The 16,149-nt window shown below is 35.4% G+C and overlaps 1 protein-coding gene across 1 annotated transcript; it reads right to left on the bottom strand.

The window, feature by feature from the left end:
• Window positions 1–15,021: 15,021 nt before the first annotated feature.
• Window positions 15,022–15,734, bottom strand: LOC108971202. Its single transcript, XM_018937089.1, has 2 exons — window positions 15,330–15,734; window positions 15,022–15,245 (listed from the first exon to the last, which is right to left on the bottom strand). Exons 1-2 carry the CDS (start codon window positions 15,635–15,637, stop codon window positions 15,083–15,085), a joined length of 471 nt encoding a protein of 156 aa, XP_018792634.1. The 5' UTR covers window positions 15,638–15,734; the 3' UTR covers window positions 15,022–15,082.
• Window positions 15,735–16,149: the final 415 nt, after the last annotated feature.

Genomic DNA, 16,149 nt, shown 5'->3' with positions numbered 1-16,149 from the left:
ACTTCTCTTTCTACACAAATTAGAAAGATGAATATATAACATAGCAACACTTCTCTTTTCGTCGCCAATTGCTTTTAATTTAATATCCGGAACTAAAACACAACAGCTTTTCGATATTTACCTGGTATGTGGTTGTATTAAAGCAGTGTAAAAGTAACTAAAAATTATAGCATAGCAAATGATTAAAGGTTTTAATTGTAATTTTGTTCGGACTTAATTCTACAAAACAACAAAAGGTCGCCTGCAGACATTTTAATAAATTTAATGTTAGTTAAATTAATTCTTGGGGCAAACAAGCAAGGTTACAATATAAAGAATTTGTAATTTACTTAAGATTTCCATCGACGGTCTCTTTTAAGCAATTCTCTTTTTTATAACACACTTAAAACTAATACGAAAATAATAATTAATTAAATTAGTTGCTCAGTAAACTCATTATATAGGTACATGCATCACTTTGAAATTCCAGTATGTTGTCGCAATCAGTAATGATGGCATTTCAGTTATTTTGTGTATAACTCAAACACAGTATGAGATGCTAGATGCTAGATTTCTTAATTACTATAGCCCTAAGTACAACAACTACTTAGTAACGGTTGGTACGACATTTGGCTCCAATTCGGCGGAACGCATCCGGATTTCTATTACCTATACATAGTTTATTTTCTATTACTGCAACAGCTAAAACGAAAAAAATACTCTTTTGCCGGAACGACTCTTTTGTGGTGAACGACTTTTTGAAGAAACTCGAGAAAAGAGGCTGTCGGATTGTTGCCTACGTAGACGATCTACTAGCTCTTTTGGTAAAAGGAAAATTCTTAGACACCATTTATTATCTAACACAAGATTATATGGTTAACAAGTATATAGAGAGAAATAGATCTGAGGTCACTCTATCCTCTTTGGGAAGATCTATTCTTCAACCAGTGACATAGTGAACTGCTGGGGACTTATCCTGCAAGGTAAGCTCTTATGAAAGCCAGACATCGAAGAGAGAGTGAGGAAGGCATCGGTCGCCGTTTACCCTCGTAGACGAGGAATTGTTAAGAGGTGGGATTCTCACTCTATGAAATCGTAGTTAATCCGATTGTGTTTTATAGAATCGTTGTCGGGTTGGGAGCGCTAAGAAAAATTACATTAGTTAAGCAGCTGAAGCGAGTGCAAAGAACTCAATATGCCCATCGGCACTCAATGTCATGCTGGGTAGAAACTGGTACAGTGAACTCCATTCCACGAGGTGGGCATTCACTCCGATAGCCATGTGGCTGTACTGCTCTTGAGCTCGCTTTCTGTGACCTCGAAATTGCTCAAGTTGTGCATGAGCTAATTAGGAATAGTTCCAAGCTTCTTTCATATTAGCCCAGAGAAAATCGTAAGAAGTCCTCCAAACTACTGACTTGATAGGTCAAAATCTACCAAAATGTCTCAAATATACCCAAAATCCAGGTGTATTAAGAATGAATCGGTATTTTCAATCAGTAGTGATGAATTCTGCGGACAACATTTGACTTATTTATTTAGTTGAGTATATCTCGAGATATAAAAAAGGTAAATGTTTTGTCACGATAATGGTAAACTAAACCAAGAAAACTTTAATGAACCGGTGAAAAAACATGATTTTAAAGTAATGCTCTTGGTCCGCGACCTTTCAAGCTCAGCGTCTAGTTTTTTCCTAATATATGTAATTCCAAATATGCCAAGTTGTCCTCAAAAGAGACTTCTAACGAATCATTTAATTCACTTCTCTATAAACATGTAAAATCCATGGTGTTCTGATTATGTTTCTATCGGAATAACAAAAAAAAAAAAATTATAAAATACGAGAACTATCTCCAAAGACATTTCGTTCAGTAAAACAATAAATTTATGTAGTATATTTATATTTATCTAAATGCTACATATATTTTTGTTAAATAATGCAAATTCAAACCATAAATAAAAAAACGAGTTAAGTAATTGCTACCAGCTTCATAAGCGCTGAATTACCAGTTAATTAATTATTAAATAATAATATTTAACAGCGTTGACCAGCGAAATGCTGAATGATGATTCGTTGAATATTTCATAGCAAAATTAAAAGAAGAAGTCAGCATGCTTGTCGAATCACAAAGAATTAAAAAGTGCATCGTCCATAGACGTCATCGACGAAGGAGCCCAAATGCGACTCACTTGCTTTGTAGAATTCTATTAAAATTATTATGTTAAAGAGAGGTGTAAGAGCTTTCATATTTTATGCCTGCCATCATACAGCATAAGAAAATAAAAATTATTATGAACATAACATACATATAGACAGAAATATAGAAATATGTGGGCGCATAAATCATACTAAAAACGCTTTTATTGAGAGCATTATGATACATCAGAGCTACAGACGACTTTTGCAAATCCGCCTATCCACTTTTAACCGCTTTCTAGGTATTTCTGAATGAATCAGTCGTCTTTTCTTCCGTCTTCTTTTCGAATCATTTATTTGTGCGGTTTTTTTCTGTAATTTCTTGTTTTCGGATTAACAGATTGCAATCAAAGTAAATCAACTATTTGAAGATATCTGGTTTACAGCAATAGCAAAGTAAGTACCCATAACAATAGACAAGACTTTCGAGCAAATTAATGTGTACCCAAATTGCAGGAAAGTTTTATTGTGAAATAATTATAACTCGTAAACTCTCACATTTGCATATTATTTTAAGCCAAAATCTCTCCGAAATATTCAAAACCTTAACTTTCCGTACTCCTCTGCCAAAAGAAAGCAAAATCATTTCATTTTTAACATAATTTTTGTAGAGAAGTGAACTCGTTGCCTGAAAAGAAAATTCATAGATAAATAGCTGCTTAATAGATAATCCGCCGTCATCTTCAGTAACTGTAATTCATCCTACAATTCGCTATGTTAATTAAAATATTATCTATAATAGTTACAAAATTTAGCTCCACCTTATCGCACACGGCCAAATGCAACTTGCATGATTACACAGCCAAATAAACATGTATTGAACATATGACTGAATCCAATTTGAAGTGAGCATTGTGGTGATCATTGTAAAGCGCTTAACATACATATAGCAAAATAAGAGCCCGCAGCCGAAGGTGAAAATCAAAAAGCGTCCTTAATTTAGTTATACAATCATGCATTTGCAATTAAATATACCATTATATGTTTGTAATAGAGCCTGTGTACGTGTGTTTACTACTACCGAATGCATATTTTTAGTAGCGTAATTTTCATTAGGGTGATCGTTATATGCAAGTAATTATGTATGTATTTGAATTTATGTATGTAATGAATTTTTGTAACTGTGTAAAGAGAGAGAGTCATAGTTCCGAATTGATTTTGAACGGAAAATCTGTTTATAAATATAAATTATTTTAACTTCGAAAGGATCGTAAAACATGAAGTAAAAAAAATTGGAAAAATAATTTTTTATGCTTTTAGTAAACAGCACACATTTACTAATTATAGAATTTTATGAAGGACGGGATTCCAATTATTCGAATGATCTTGAACTCGAGAAGCTTTGAAGCGGCAGATGGTAATACAGACAATAAGCTACCCTCGTATTCACCAGACTTGGCTCCGTGTGGTTTTTCCTTGTTCAGCAAACTGAAATTGTCGCTTCGTGGAACCAGTTTTCAGTTGATTGAAGAGATAAAACAAAATTCGCCCAAGGCCATCCCAAAAGGTGCTTATGAAAAGTGTTTCTTGTGACGATTACTTTGAAGGTGACAAAATAAATATTGATGAATAATTAAATATTTTACGTTTTATTTACAATTTCCTGGTACATTTTTGTTACAATGTACATATATTGTTTTACGACAAAATTTTATAAAGAGTGAAATCCTCAAAATCCAAAATCATTTCGTTGAAACAGCTTAAAAAATGTAATACAATTTTTTTACGCACATATTTAACTTTATTGGAAACTTTTAAATCACCCTAGTAAGTTCACGGTTGCGCTTATTGTTTGGGAATATGAAAAGTGTTACAATTACTAATGTGTTTTTGTGGTTATTTTTGAAAATTTATGTTGAATCATATTAGCTCTAGCTCTAGCTTCAATAATGACCACTAATTTCTGGTGAAATAGGTAATGTACAATTTTCTATTTGAAAAAAAAATAGTACAAATAAAAAAATAGTTAAGCAAGTTTTAATTAATTCAACATATTAACATGGACATTTGTTGACGTTTCGCCCATAGCGAACGTGTTTTACACTTGTTTTGGTTTTGCTGAGACACTCAAGCACAAAAATGCACCTAACGGTAAGCTATTGTATTTTAAGTACATGATTTTCAGATGTTTTCGTTAAATACCCAGACAATGTTTTTTTTCACCACACTTTTAAAATGCATCCGGTAATTTGCTGTTTCGAAGATTTTCCAATCAAGCGAAACAAGTTCATTAAAAATAAATTATTGAAGCGAATCTGACCTTATAACCGTCTGAAATGATTACGGTTCGTTTTAATAAGACAGAGAAACGTCTTCAGAATTAATTTTACAAAATTATAACATTGCAATGAAACATGTCGAAAACCATTTGAAGGATTTCAACCGTTTTACAACTCAAATTTTTATACAAACAATTTCACTTTTGAAGCTTTAAATGCGAAATATATATCTTCACGGGGTTGACTTATACGCTTATCTCAACATAATCACTATATTTACAGTGTACAAACTACAGTCTCAAAAAGATTCGGTTCTTGTAGAGAGTCCTCACAAATTGTAGGTAGAAGAATTTTTTTATGTTGACCGATCTTCCTTTTCGGACAGTATGGTACTATGGATACTTCTGAAGAAAATTATATAATAGCTCGTCTTTTTTCTTGCTTTGATTTCGATAACGAAAGAAATAGCATTCTAAGTTCCGTATTGTTTTAAGTTAAACTAATACGGCTGTTTAAAGATACCAAAAACTCCGTCAGACTCTGCATGCACTTTTCCCAGCCGTTCGATGCCAAACGAAGTTTCAGAAACGGCGACTTTCTATCGTGTGACTTCTTCAATCTACTCCTGGAGAAAATAATTCGACCTGCAAATCTGAATAGACAAGCTACCATCTCCTATAAGAGTCTACAGCTGTTGGCGTACGCCTAAGATATTCATATCGTTGGTATAGAATGGATAAGGAAGCAAAACAAATGATTCTGGTAGTGAACGAGGACAAGACGAAATATCTCCTTTTATCAAAACAAACAGTCGTCACATTCGCGACTTGACTCCCACGTCACTGATCACAGTCATAACTTCGAGGTCGTAGATAATTTCTTCTATCTTGGAACCAGCAGTAACATTAATAGCAATGAAATCTAACGTGGCCAACTGAGAAGTAAAGTCCTCTCTCGCCGAACAAAAGGCAAACTCTTTATGTCACTCATAATTTCCGTCCTGCTGTATGGTGCAGAGGCTTGGACGATGACAACAACTGATGAGTCGTCGTGAGAAGTTTTTAAGATAAAGGTTCTGCGGAAGATTCATAGTCCTTTGCGTATTGGCAATCGACTGGAACGACGAGCTGAACGAGGCGGATACGCTGCCGGGGAGAGCAGAGGAAGAAAAAGGCCGCCACTCCATTGGAAAGACCAAGTGGAGAAGGACCTGGATACACTTGGGATCTCCGATTGGCGCCAAACAGCGGAAAGGAAAAACGACAAGCATTTTATTGTAAACTCGTCTTTAACCGCATGACCCCGCTTATAAATAAATGATACAATACTTTTGCAAATCTATGCATGTTGCTAAAATAACATTGAAGGATTCTTTTAATATAAAAACCCATCAACCATTCGAAGAAAAGCCAGCTAAGAACTACTAAAACTCTCCAACGATGGGATAAACCATAATTTCGGGGAAGCTTAGCCAAACTCAGAACAAAAATAAATATGAAATATATAAATACCGTTATTTTTTTATGAGCATTTCGGTGAGAAAACCATTATCAGCTAAATGCTCAAATTTTTCCATAAACAGCCTGAGTTGCGTAAAACGAAATGCCGGAAGTGGACGCCAGTAAACTCATGCCCGCATATACTCTATACGATAGTTAATGCGTATAAAAATAAATATATATATATAGTACATATAAACAAAATGCCGCCGTCGCCACTGTCAAAACAATCACCCGAAGCTGAGAGATTTGCAATCAAATTACCGTATAATGATGAACCAAGCAAGAAATTTTTACGAAATTATATCAATTAATTATGGGTATTAGTGTTAGTAAAAATATTAAGCCAGCATATTAATGTACTGTCATAATTCTAATAATCGCTTTTAATGTACATAATGATATTCTATTCTAATCGCATATTCCTCGAGAATTCCTTTTTGCATTTCTGTATTAGATACATACATACAAATAAAATTATATATGGTAAATAGTTATAGATAGTGAAACGAATTAGCTTATTCTTTCAAATAACACCGACAGCGGGCCCGCGATTTGCATATCACTCACCTATAATATATTGGGATTTGGCTCAGCTTATGCAAAAATACTGTACTAGTCTAAAGCCAGTGTAGATTTGTCGTTTATAAGTTAATATTGCACATAGCCAGAACTTAGCTAACGGCCACCTCCTAAACAAGTACAATTAAAAAAAATAATTATCGAGCAATATTTTTCTGTATTCCGGAAATTGGCATAACCCTGCCCACAATTAGTTCAAAGAGTTAATTATCTTTATTATAATTGCCTCAAAATTTTCCAAAGGATATGTCAAACGATAAGTTAGATTTTTGAAGAAAGAGTGTGTCTGCCATTCCGCATAACCGCACAAAAAGAGTCCAGCGGTGTTAAATCGCACGATTTTCATTAATCATGACTCTATAACATTTTACGACTGTCGACTGGTTACGGCCGGCTTTATTTTTGTGACATTTTGAACACTCCAAATGAGAACATTTCGTCTATTAATGTACTCATTCAACCAAAAATGAGCTGCATCGCTGAACAAAATTCTCTTGTAGAAATCGAGTTGTGTGGCCATCTTGTTGTAGGCCCATTCATCGAACCTGACACTGACTTCTATTTTTCTTTTCTTGTACAAGTTAGATTTTGTAAGCTCGCAAACCAAGATCTTTCAGCAAATCTTTCATTAAATAGAGAGACTCATCCCCAAATGTCGCACGCGATAACAAATATGTGGAGTAATTCGTCGTTGGAGTAACTCTGTTGGGCGATTATGTCGACCGCCAATACGCAGGGTATACGTTGTGCGAACCGAATCATTATTTTGATAATAAATTTGCAGAACTGGTAGTTGTAGTTGTAGTTCCGGAGTAAGTCTTTTCATTATGAAATGGGAAAACCAGTTTGGTACGATTTGGTGAGGATGATGGTCAGCATAAGCCAATAAATTTTGACTCAAAAATATCGTGAAATCGTGCAGCTGTCCATAAGAACGTGTGTATTTTTATAAGTGACAGAGGTCGCTTGCAGTCTGGCGTGCTCTATGTGTTCACCACATTACTCTGCATCGAATCGAGGCTGACATTGTTGTTGGTATTATATAATAGATATTTCGTCCTGTCCTTGTTCACTAATTATTTTGTTTCCTCATCCAGTCTGGAGAAAGCAAAACGGCGGTTGAGGTCAATGATATCAAATTCAAATGGGGAGGGATGGTTCGCCTTCAAAGGAATGTTCTTTGGCTACCAAGAGGATAGCCATATGTAAAAAAATGGTTTCTGACCAGTCCCAAGGGAATGGCGCCCAGAGAACTTTCCTAACTTGTGTAAACTTCCACACATTACTCCATTTAATTAATTTTTTTTTTTGCACTAAGGAACCCGCGTATCAAGTTTCATCAAGATATCTCATATCCACTCAAGTTACAGCTAGCACATCCTGATCACATATATATTTAATATATATATGTTTATATATACCAATCCCTATCTCGACTAGTTTTAGGTGATACGTACAACCGTTATTTGAACAAAACTATAATACTCTGTAGCAACAGGTTGCAAGTGTATAAAAAACATTACTATTTTTGGTCTTGATAATAGCATAAGCAGATGACCATTCCACATACTAATAGTTATGACTAAGATGAATATACATATAGAAGGTGTGCCAAAAATATCACAGAACTCTAGAGTACGGTATATTGACGGTGCGTCGATTATTCGTTTCCCACGTTTGTTTTAGTTTTAGTTTGATTTTGATTGATTCAAATTCGTTTTGCTTTGATTTAGCACACTTTATTAAATTAGATTATCCTCATCAATCGCACAACTTCATGTTTACAGTTTAAGACATTTCGGGTTTTAACAAATTACGAATCCACCATAATTGTTTATATTGGTATAAAGGGGTCATCACTTAGGGCGAACATGTGCGTTTATATTTATACTGGACCACGCAAACCTTACCATCTCTTTTTTTGCAATTGGCACAATTTAACTTATCAAACCTTTCTAAACATTAAATTATACATAGAATATGATATAATACTCAATAAATGAGTAGTTTTGTGAGGAAATAAATTTAATAATTATACTATTTGTTATAAGGAAATTATGAAACTAATATTTATTATTATTTAAATAAAAATATTTATTTTGTACTGTAGTTTTTTTATATTCGTGTAATTTTTGCTTTGTTTTTTGATATGATAAATATTTAGATAAAAGGTTTAATATGCAGTTGAACCACCTTTGGCAGCTTTAACTGCTTGCACCCGGGCAGGCATTGAAATAACGAGGTTTTCAAGGTATTCGGTTGAATTTTCCTGCTCCCACACACTTTATTAAGTATTTTTCTCAGTTCGGTCTTTGAGCTTGGCCAGTGTTGAGCTACTTTCATTTTTATGGCATGGCAAAGATTCTCGGTCGGGTACAAATGGGCAGAATTTATTGGCCATATCATATATGATATCACAAAGTCTGCAAACATTTTCTGAACGTGCAAAAAATAAAATGTAGACAGATGACATTTTTCTTAAATATAAATATGAGGATATATCGGTGATTAAATAGCATAAAAAACTTGCCTATGTAGGCCGATGGGAACGGTGCGGAGTCGTCATGGAAGATGGCGCGATAAAATAGGATACAACTTCTCCATACGTTCATCATCCCATCAATAAAAAGCAAAGAACGACGGATATAAAAAGAAACGTTCCCACGGAAATCGGCGGACATACGATAAATGGTCGTTGAAGTGCAAATTAAATCAGCTTTCATTTGACTATATTACCGTTTTCCACCGCTTCAAGAATCAATTACGGTGCGCTTTCGCCCATTCCAAACGAGAAAACTTCATTTTCATGGTTAAAAGTGGTTTAGCTGCTGGTTTCCGCGCATTAGAACCATACTCCTGCAACCCCCTCCGTCTTGTTCTCGCCCTTATTGCCATATTGTATGGCTCCTCTAAGTCCCGTCTTACTTCTATAGAATTTTTAAAGCGATCCTTTAAAGATAATCTATGAATAACATCATCTGTTCGAAAAGATGTCTTCCTTCTAGTCCCAACTCTACTGTAATGCTCCAAACGATCGTCCTGGTTCATTTTTTTTAAATAAATTAATAATTGTTGGATGACTACATCCTATTTTTCTCACTATCTCTCGAACCGACATTCCTTCTTTCCTTAAAGTAAAAATCATCATTTTTTATTACGCATTTTGAAGACGTTCTTCTTACTGTACTATTTCGCACAAACTATTCAAATATATTTGTCAAAATTTCATACTTCAAAGTCAAATAGCAACAAAAATTTATTCAATTCTCAACATAACCGTTACAATTACAGCTAAAGTGCATATATGCATAAGAAAAATCACTGGTAAGGTTTGCGTGGCCACGAGTGTAGGTCTATAGTCGTCTTTGCGTATTAATGGTTCTGTTTGGGCTTAGTTAAATAGGTGCAAGGATTAATATTGTTTATCCAAGGATGCTAAATATTCTGATATATCATATATGTACATATATCTATAGTAGTATTGCCCATATGAAGCTAACATTTTCCCATTTTTTTGACAATTTGTGGATACATACCAAAATAAGTGTGGTGGCGTGGCCGCAAAGGATTAAAGCCAAATGGGAACCGTACTCCACTGAGGGAGCTTTACATCGACCTGAGCAAATTAGGTTCGTTTTCGCGAATCGTTAATTTGAATTTTAGCATCATGGATAGTCGACTTTGTCGTTGATAGTCGGAACATTGAAATAATGAAAGTACAGCCAATGATGTAAACTAGTCATCATTGGCTGTTTCGTGCTTATTTTGCTTTGCTAAAACCGATATTACAAACTTCTATAACAGTGTACAGCTGCTGGCGTACGCCGACGATATTGATTTCATTGGCTTCAACAACCGCACTGTTAATTCTGCTTTCTCCAGACTGGAAAGGAGCGAAGCAAATGAGTCTGGTAATGAAAGAGGCAATGACAGCATCTGATGAGTCTGTATTACGAGTTTCCGAGAAAAAGGTTCTGCAAATAGTTATGGTCCTTTGCACTTTAGCAACGGCGAAAACCGCAATCGATGGAATGATGAAGTGTACGAGATATATGTACGACGACAATGATATAGTTCAGTGAAGTAAGAGACAGCGGCTAAGTTAGCTCTGAAAGTATTCGAAGCAAAGGAAGAGGAACCGTTGGAAGACCAGGTGGAGAAGGACCTGGCTACAATTCGAATGTCCAATTGCGCCAAACAGAGAGAAGATAGATCAACTGGCGTACTATTGTAAGCTCGTCTGTACGCCAATAAAGAAGAAGAAACCCGAAAATTATAGTAAAAATTGTAGGATACGTAGGATTACCTGTGTTTTAGTTAAGGGGTGTAGGAGTCAAACCACCAGAATTTATTAAACTTCAAAAATAGCCGTACATGATGGGACATTTTCAACTCAAATTCGTAATCCGACCTCTTAGCTATCTCTTGATAAACCATGAATATTCATATAATCCGAGCGCTAGTCAACAATCAGTATTTATGCGGCTGTGATATCCTTCTAACCCAGACTGAACTGTAAGAAGTCATCTGAGTCGTCCAGATAGCAACCTTTTTAGGAGTTTTAAGTATCACAAAGACCAACATTCACAGCTGTCCATGCGAGCTCCAACATTGCCTTTGGCGCAAACCTAACCTAGCTTATTTTTAACCGCTCCTATTTATATGAATAGTCAACACTCTAAAAATATATTTAAGTATATCTATAAAATAGAACCGATAAAATTATTTTCGTATTTATGATACAAATATTTTTTACGGATTTACATACACACGGGCGCATATATGTACATATATATTGATGTGTTATTGTTATTATTAATTGTTTTTAGTCATAAAAAAGCGCCTACCGCGTTCTTGACGTGTTTAATCACTAGTTTAAAAGCATATTGTTTCATCCTCGTTGCCGTCAGCTATGCGACCAACGAAATTAATGTAATTCTATTTAACCGGTTGCTGTAACAACATAATTAAATAAATACCAACCGATCTGAACCTTTTGTTTTCAATTCTTAAAATGTACCTGTTATTCTTTTCTCTATGTGTTGCTTTTGTGTTTTTATTGTTTTTGTATTTTGAATAGCACGTTGAACATCGACAGCCCATATTGATAGGCAAACATAAATTGAATATGAAATAAAGCAACAACAATCACAATAACACAGAATTATTAGTCATTTTGGCAGTGGATTGCACACGCATCCACCAGCTACCAACCACCAAACACCAGTCACTGAACATGGACCACGGACCACAGAGCAAATTCAGTTTTTCTAGGCTTTTGTTGTTAAGTTACAACCATTTGTACTTGTTCCATGTTTAATATCGACTTCTCTGACAAGTAACAAATAACGGCTGTAATTTGAAATCACAAATTAAAATTTCAAACAAACACATCTACACATATGTATATGTATATACATATTAATATGTATATACAAGTACGTTGAATGGCGCTCGCATGAGAATCTTCTAACACAGCTTTGGCTGGAGTTGTCAGATTTTGCATTAGAAATAATTTTTAACTTTTTAAATGACAAAAGTAAACCTTGATGAAAATGCCATTAGCCTCGTAGTTGGAAGTGACAATACTGACGTCAAAGCATCGGTGTATACAAGTATATACACAAGCCCATACACATTATGGTTATGTGTATGCGTTGCTGGCGCTGGTGCCAAAGATGAAGGTGTCCGCGTTTAAAACACGACTCACATAGTTTCGTTTGGCAGATCAGATTGACCACGCCGTAGCCTTTGACCTCGTTTAAGAATTGTTAACGCCAGTGTTATCATAGCGAAACGAGATGTAAAATTTTTCAGTTTACTCAAACATGCAAGTATCCACATTTGTACGTATGGATATATAATATTAGTATAGTATGTGCATTTTTGATACAACAATATAGGCATGAGTAACGTGCATAGATAAATATTTTAATATTTACATACATCCATACATCATACATATGTACATACATACAAGCAAATGCATATAGCTAGCTCCGTAGGTGGCTGCATGACTACAAGCTCGATTAGCAGTGAGGTTGGCTGACGGCCGATCGAATTTTAAATTATACAAAAAAAGTAAGGAAGTTCTAAATTCGAGCACAACTGTAGATTACATTGTAAGTACAATGAAGCACTGGAAGAATAACCATATACATACACATACATACTCGTACATATATGAACATTGTAACGAAAAGTGTCCTGAAATAGTAATTTCCCGGGTAAATTTCAAAAAAGTGTATTTTGCTATGTCGATAGGGTTGTCCTTAATTACTATGCTAAATATGATATATGATTACGGCGCGATCTGTCAATCAGTTTGTATGCAGCAGCTGCTTAAGTCGGTACACCTCAGTAGTCGGTACACCTCAGTAGTGCGTTGCGAATGGATAAAAATATCGATCAAAGAATTTTTCTCAAATTTTCTATTTCTAACCAAATTTTGAGTGCGGAATCGATGCGAATGTTGGGAAAGGCTTACCGTGATTCAGTTTTATCAAAACCACAAGTCTACGAGTGGTATGAAGCCTTCAAAGACGGTCGAGATTTCGTTGAGACATACCTCGTTCTGGACGACCTTCGGCCTCCTCACCTAATGAAGGATATGGTGGAAGTTAAAGTTATATTTTGTTATGAAGCTAAGTTAAGTTAAAGTTATACATTGTTTCCATCATAAGTGACACTCCGCGAAGAAAAAGGCTTTTAGTTCCAAGTACAAGATTAAAAGTTCTCCTTCCCCCCAAAACTCGACTCAGGATCCGCCCTTGGGTTTATGAGTTTGGCGTGTAAACAAGTCAACAATCATCGAAACGGAGAGAAAAAAAGTAATGAAAATGAATTTATTCCGGAGGAACACACGGCCAATAAGGACTTCTATTTAGCCGTATTGAGGCGGTTGCGTGAGAACATCCGTCAAAAATGGCCGCAATTGTGGAACAACTCATAGATTGTGACCGAATTTAAAGCCAAACAAGAAAAAACGTTAACTTCGGCTGCACCGAAGCTAATATACCCTTCACATGTGCATTTATTTTAGTAACTATGTGTTCAGTTTGTATTGCAACAATATGCTATAGTAATCCGAGCTGAACAATTTTTTTGGATATTACATTGTTGCTTTAGAAAATAATCTATACCAAATTTCGTGAATATATCTTGTAAAATGCAAAAGATTTCCATACCAGCACTAGAGTTTGTTTAGCAGCTATATGCTATAGTAAGCCGATCTGAACAATTTCTTCGTATATTACATTATTATCTGTTATTGTCAAATGTGAAAGTTTTTTCAGTTTGTATGGCAGCTGTTTGTTATTGTGGTCCGATACCGGCAGTTCCGACAAATGAGCAGCTTCTAGAAATAAAAATGACGTTTACAAATTTCAAAACGATATGTTAAAAACTGAGGAACTAGTTGGTATATATAAAGACGGACTGACAGATAGACTAGCTGGCGGACAGACAGACGGACACGTCTAAATCGACTCAGCTCAACATAGTGATAATTTATATATATACTTTATAGGGTCTCCAACGCTTCCTTCTGGGTGTTACAAACTTCGTGACAAACTTTATATAACCCACTTTTTCGACGGCTTTCAAGCATAGATCGACCGATACTCTGCAATTTCACGTTCGATATTCGCACGAAGTTCATCAATATTCGCTGACTTTTTTGGTATAGGCCATAGACTTCACGTAGCCCCAGAGGAAATAGTCTAACGGCGTAAAATCGCACGATCGAGTCGGCTAATTGACTGAGCCATTTTGTGAGATAACACAATTCGATTGTGACATTCGCTATGTGGCCTGTGGCGCCATTTTGTTGGAAACACGTATTGTCCAAGTCCACATCACTCGATTCGGGCAAATAATATTCGGTTATCATTGTACGGTCCAATGACGCCGCCGGCCCATAAGCCGCACCAAACCGTAATATTTTCCATTTATGATTTCAACATATCCGTATGCATATCTCCACCCGCTTATGCCAAATTTCAACGACCCAGTGCTGAATTTCGACCATGTTGTATTCGACACACCGTCTTGCTGGAAATAAAAATCGTGTTGTACACTCCCTTTTATTGGTAACCAAATTTCCTGCCTCATATCAGAAATACGGTCCGTTGATGTCACCACACCACAATCCGCACCAAACAGTAAAATTGTGCGAATGTAATTACTTTTCCTGAACTCCAATAGCGACTATTTTGATTGTTAACGTAGCCATTAAGCCAGAAATGAACCTTATATGAGAAGATGTACAAGTAGCCACCGGAGAACTTAAATTTGCATAATAATCTTGGACTATTTCGAAGGGTTGTGGCAAAATGAAACGTTGTAGCATGATGAAATGACAAACTTTGCTGAACACACTAACCAAATTTTACACAAATCCGTAAACAAACAAGGCCATTGGTAAACGCTGTATACTTAATCACGACAACCACAAAGTTTTTTGTATACTCCCGTGATCAGCATGTCATAAGTAAATGTGAGATAAATAAACATTTTAAAGATTAAGAATTTTATTACATTTTAGTCATTGGTACAAAATAAAAACAACAATTTTTATTTTCTTGTTTTTTATGTCCCCACTTTTCTTATGAAGGACGCCGACTTTTATCTCTCGTCTTTACTTCTTTGCCTTGTCCATTTGTGATTTTCTCATACATTCTCGGATCGGGAATAATCGGCACCGGTGACAACTTGTTATCCACACCATAAAAACAACCGTTCAATACTAAACGTCGTGGTGTAATCGGTCTAAAAATACAATATATATGTACATATGTAGGTTATTATATGTTTAAGTAGATGAAATGATATGCAATCGCTTGGTTAATTTACATCTTTTGTTGGTCGCTATAAAGCCGAATGCGTATGTAATGTTTCGGTATTTTGGTTAAGAACTTTTGCCAGCGTAAACGCAAATATTCATTTTCCTTCAATGACAAAACCTTTTCGCGATGATCGTTCTTGAAGGACAACAATGGCAGCACTCTGTAATAATCGGTTTCATATTCAGCACTTTGTAGTTTACTGGCCTGATCTAATTTGTCCTGTTCGGTCTCCACTACATCCGATTCGGTTTCGAAAATGGCGCTAAGCGTTTGTGGTAAATCATAATTTGGCTCACACATAGGGAAGTGAACCATTTTTAACAAAAATATATTTAGATTATATGAATTGTACGTTGAATTTGTGCAAATTGAATATTTTCAGCAGAATTTTAATTGAATAATATTTGAAAGTTATCATTAAAGTCGGGGAAAAATAAAATAAAACATGAATGGTTGCTCAAAAATTTTTTCAATGAGCAGTAAAAATAATTATGCTTAAGAAGAAGATCAAGGGCAGAATAATTCTTGCCAACAGTGGTTGCTTTGGGTTCAGTAGTCAATTGATATACAGATCCCTCCATCGACGAACAAAAATCACGTATATGTATATGTATAGAAACCTCTTCATTCCCGTTCTATTATACGGCGCAGAAAGATGTGCGAACAGAGATTAGAAAGCATTTGGAACATTCCAGAAAACTCACGCAGAAGACTCCAAACACCGCAAGGACTTTGGAGTGATGGCGCTGGCTACATTTTGCGCTGTTTAGGCTATGTCGTTCGCATGTATGTTCAAGCGAAAAGATGCCCAAAGAAGAAGAAGGAGA

Source organism: Bactrocera latifrons, unplaced genomic scaffold (genome assembly GCF_001853355.1).
Source record: "Bactrocera latifrons isolate USDA-ARS-PBARC rearing strain unplaced genomic scaffold, ASM185335v1 scaffold_33, whole genome shotgun sequence".
NCBI classification, from domain to species: domain Eukaryota; kingdom Metazoa; phylum Arthropoda; class Insecta; order Diptera; family Tephritidae; genus Bactrocera; species Bactrocera latifrons.
This window is presented reverse-complemented; position numbering and strand designations above follow the sequence as displayed.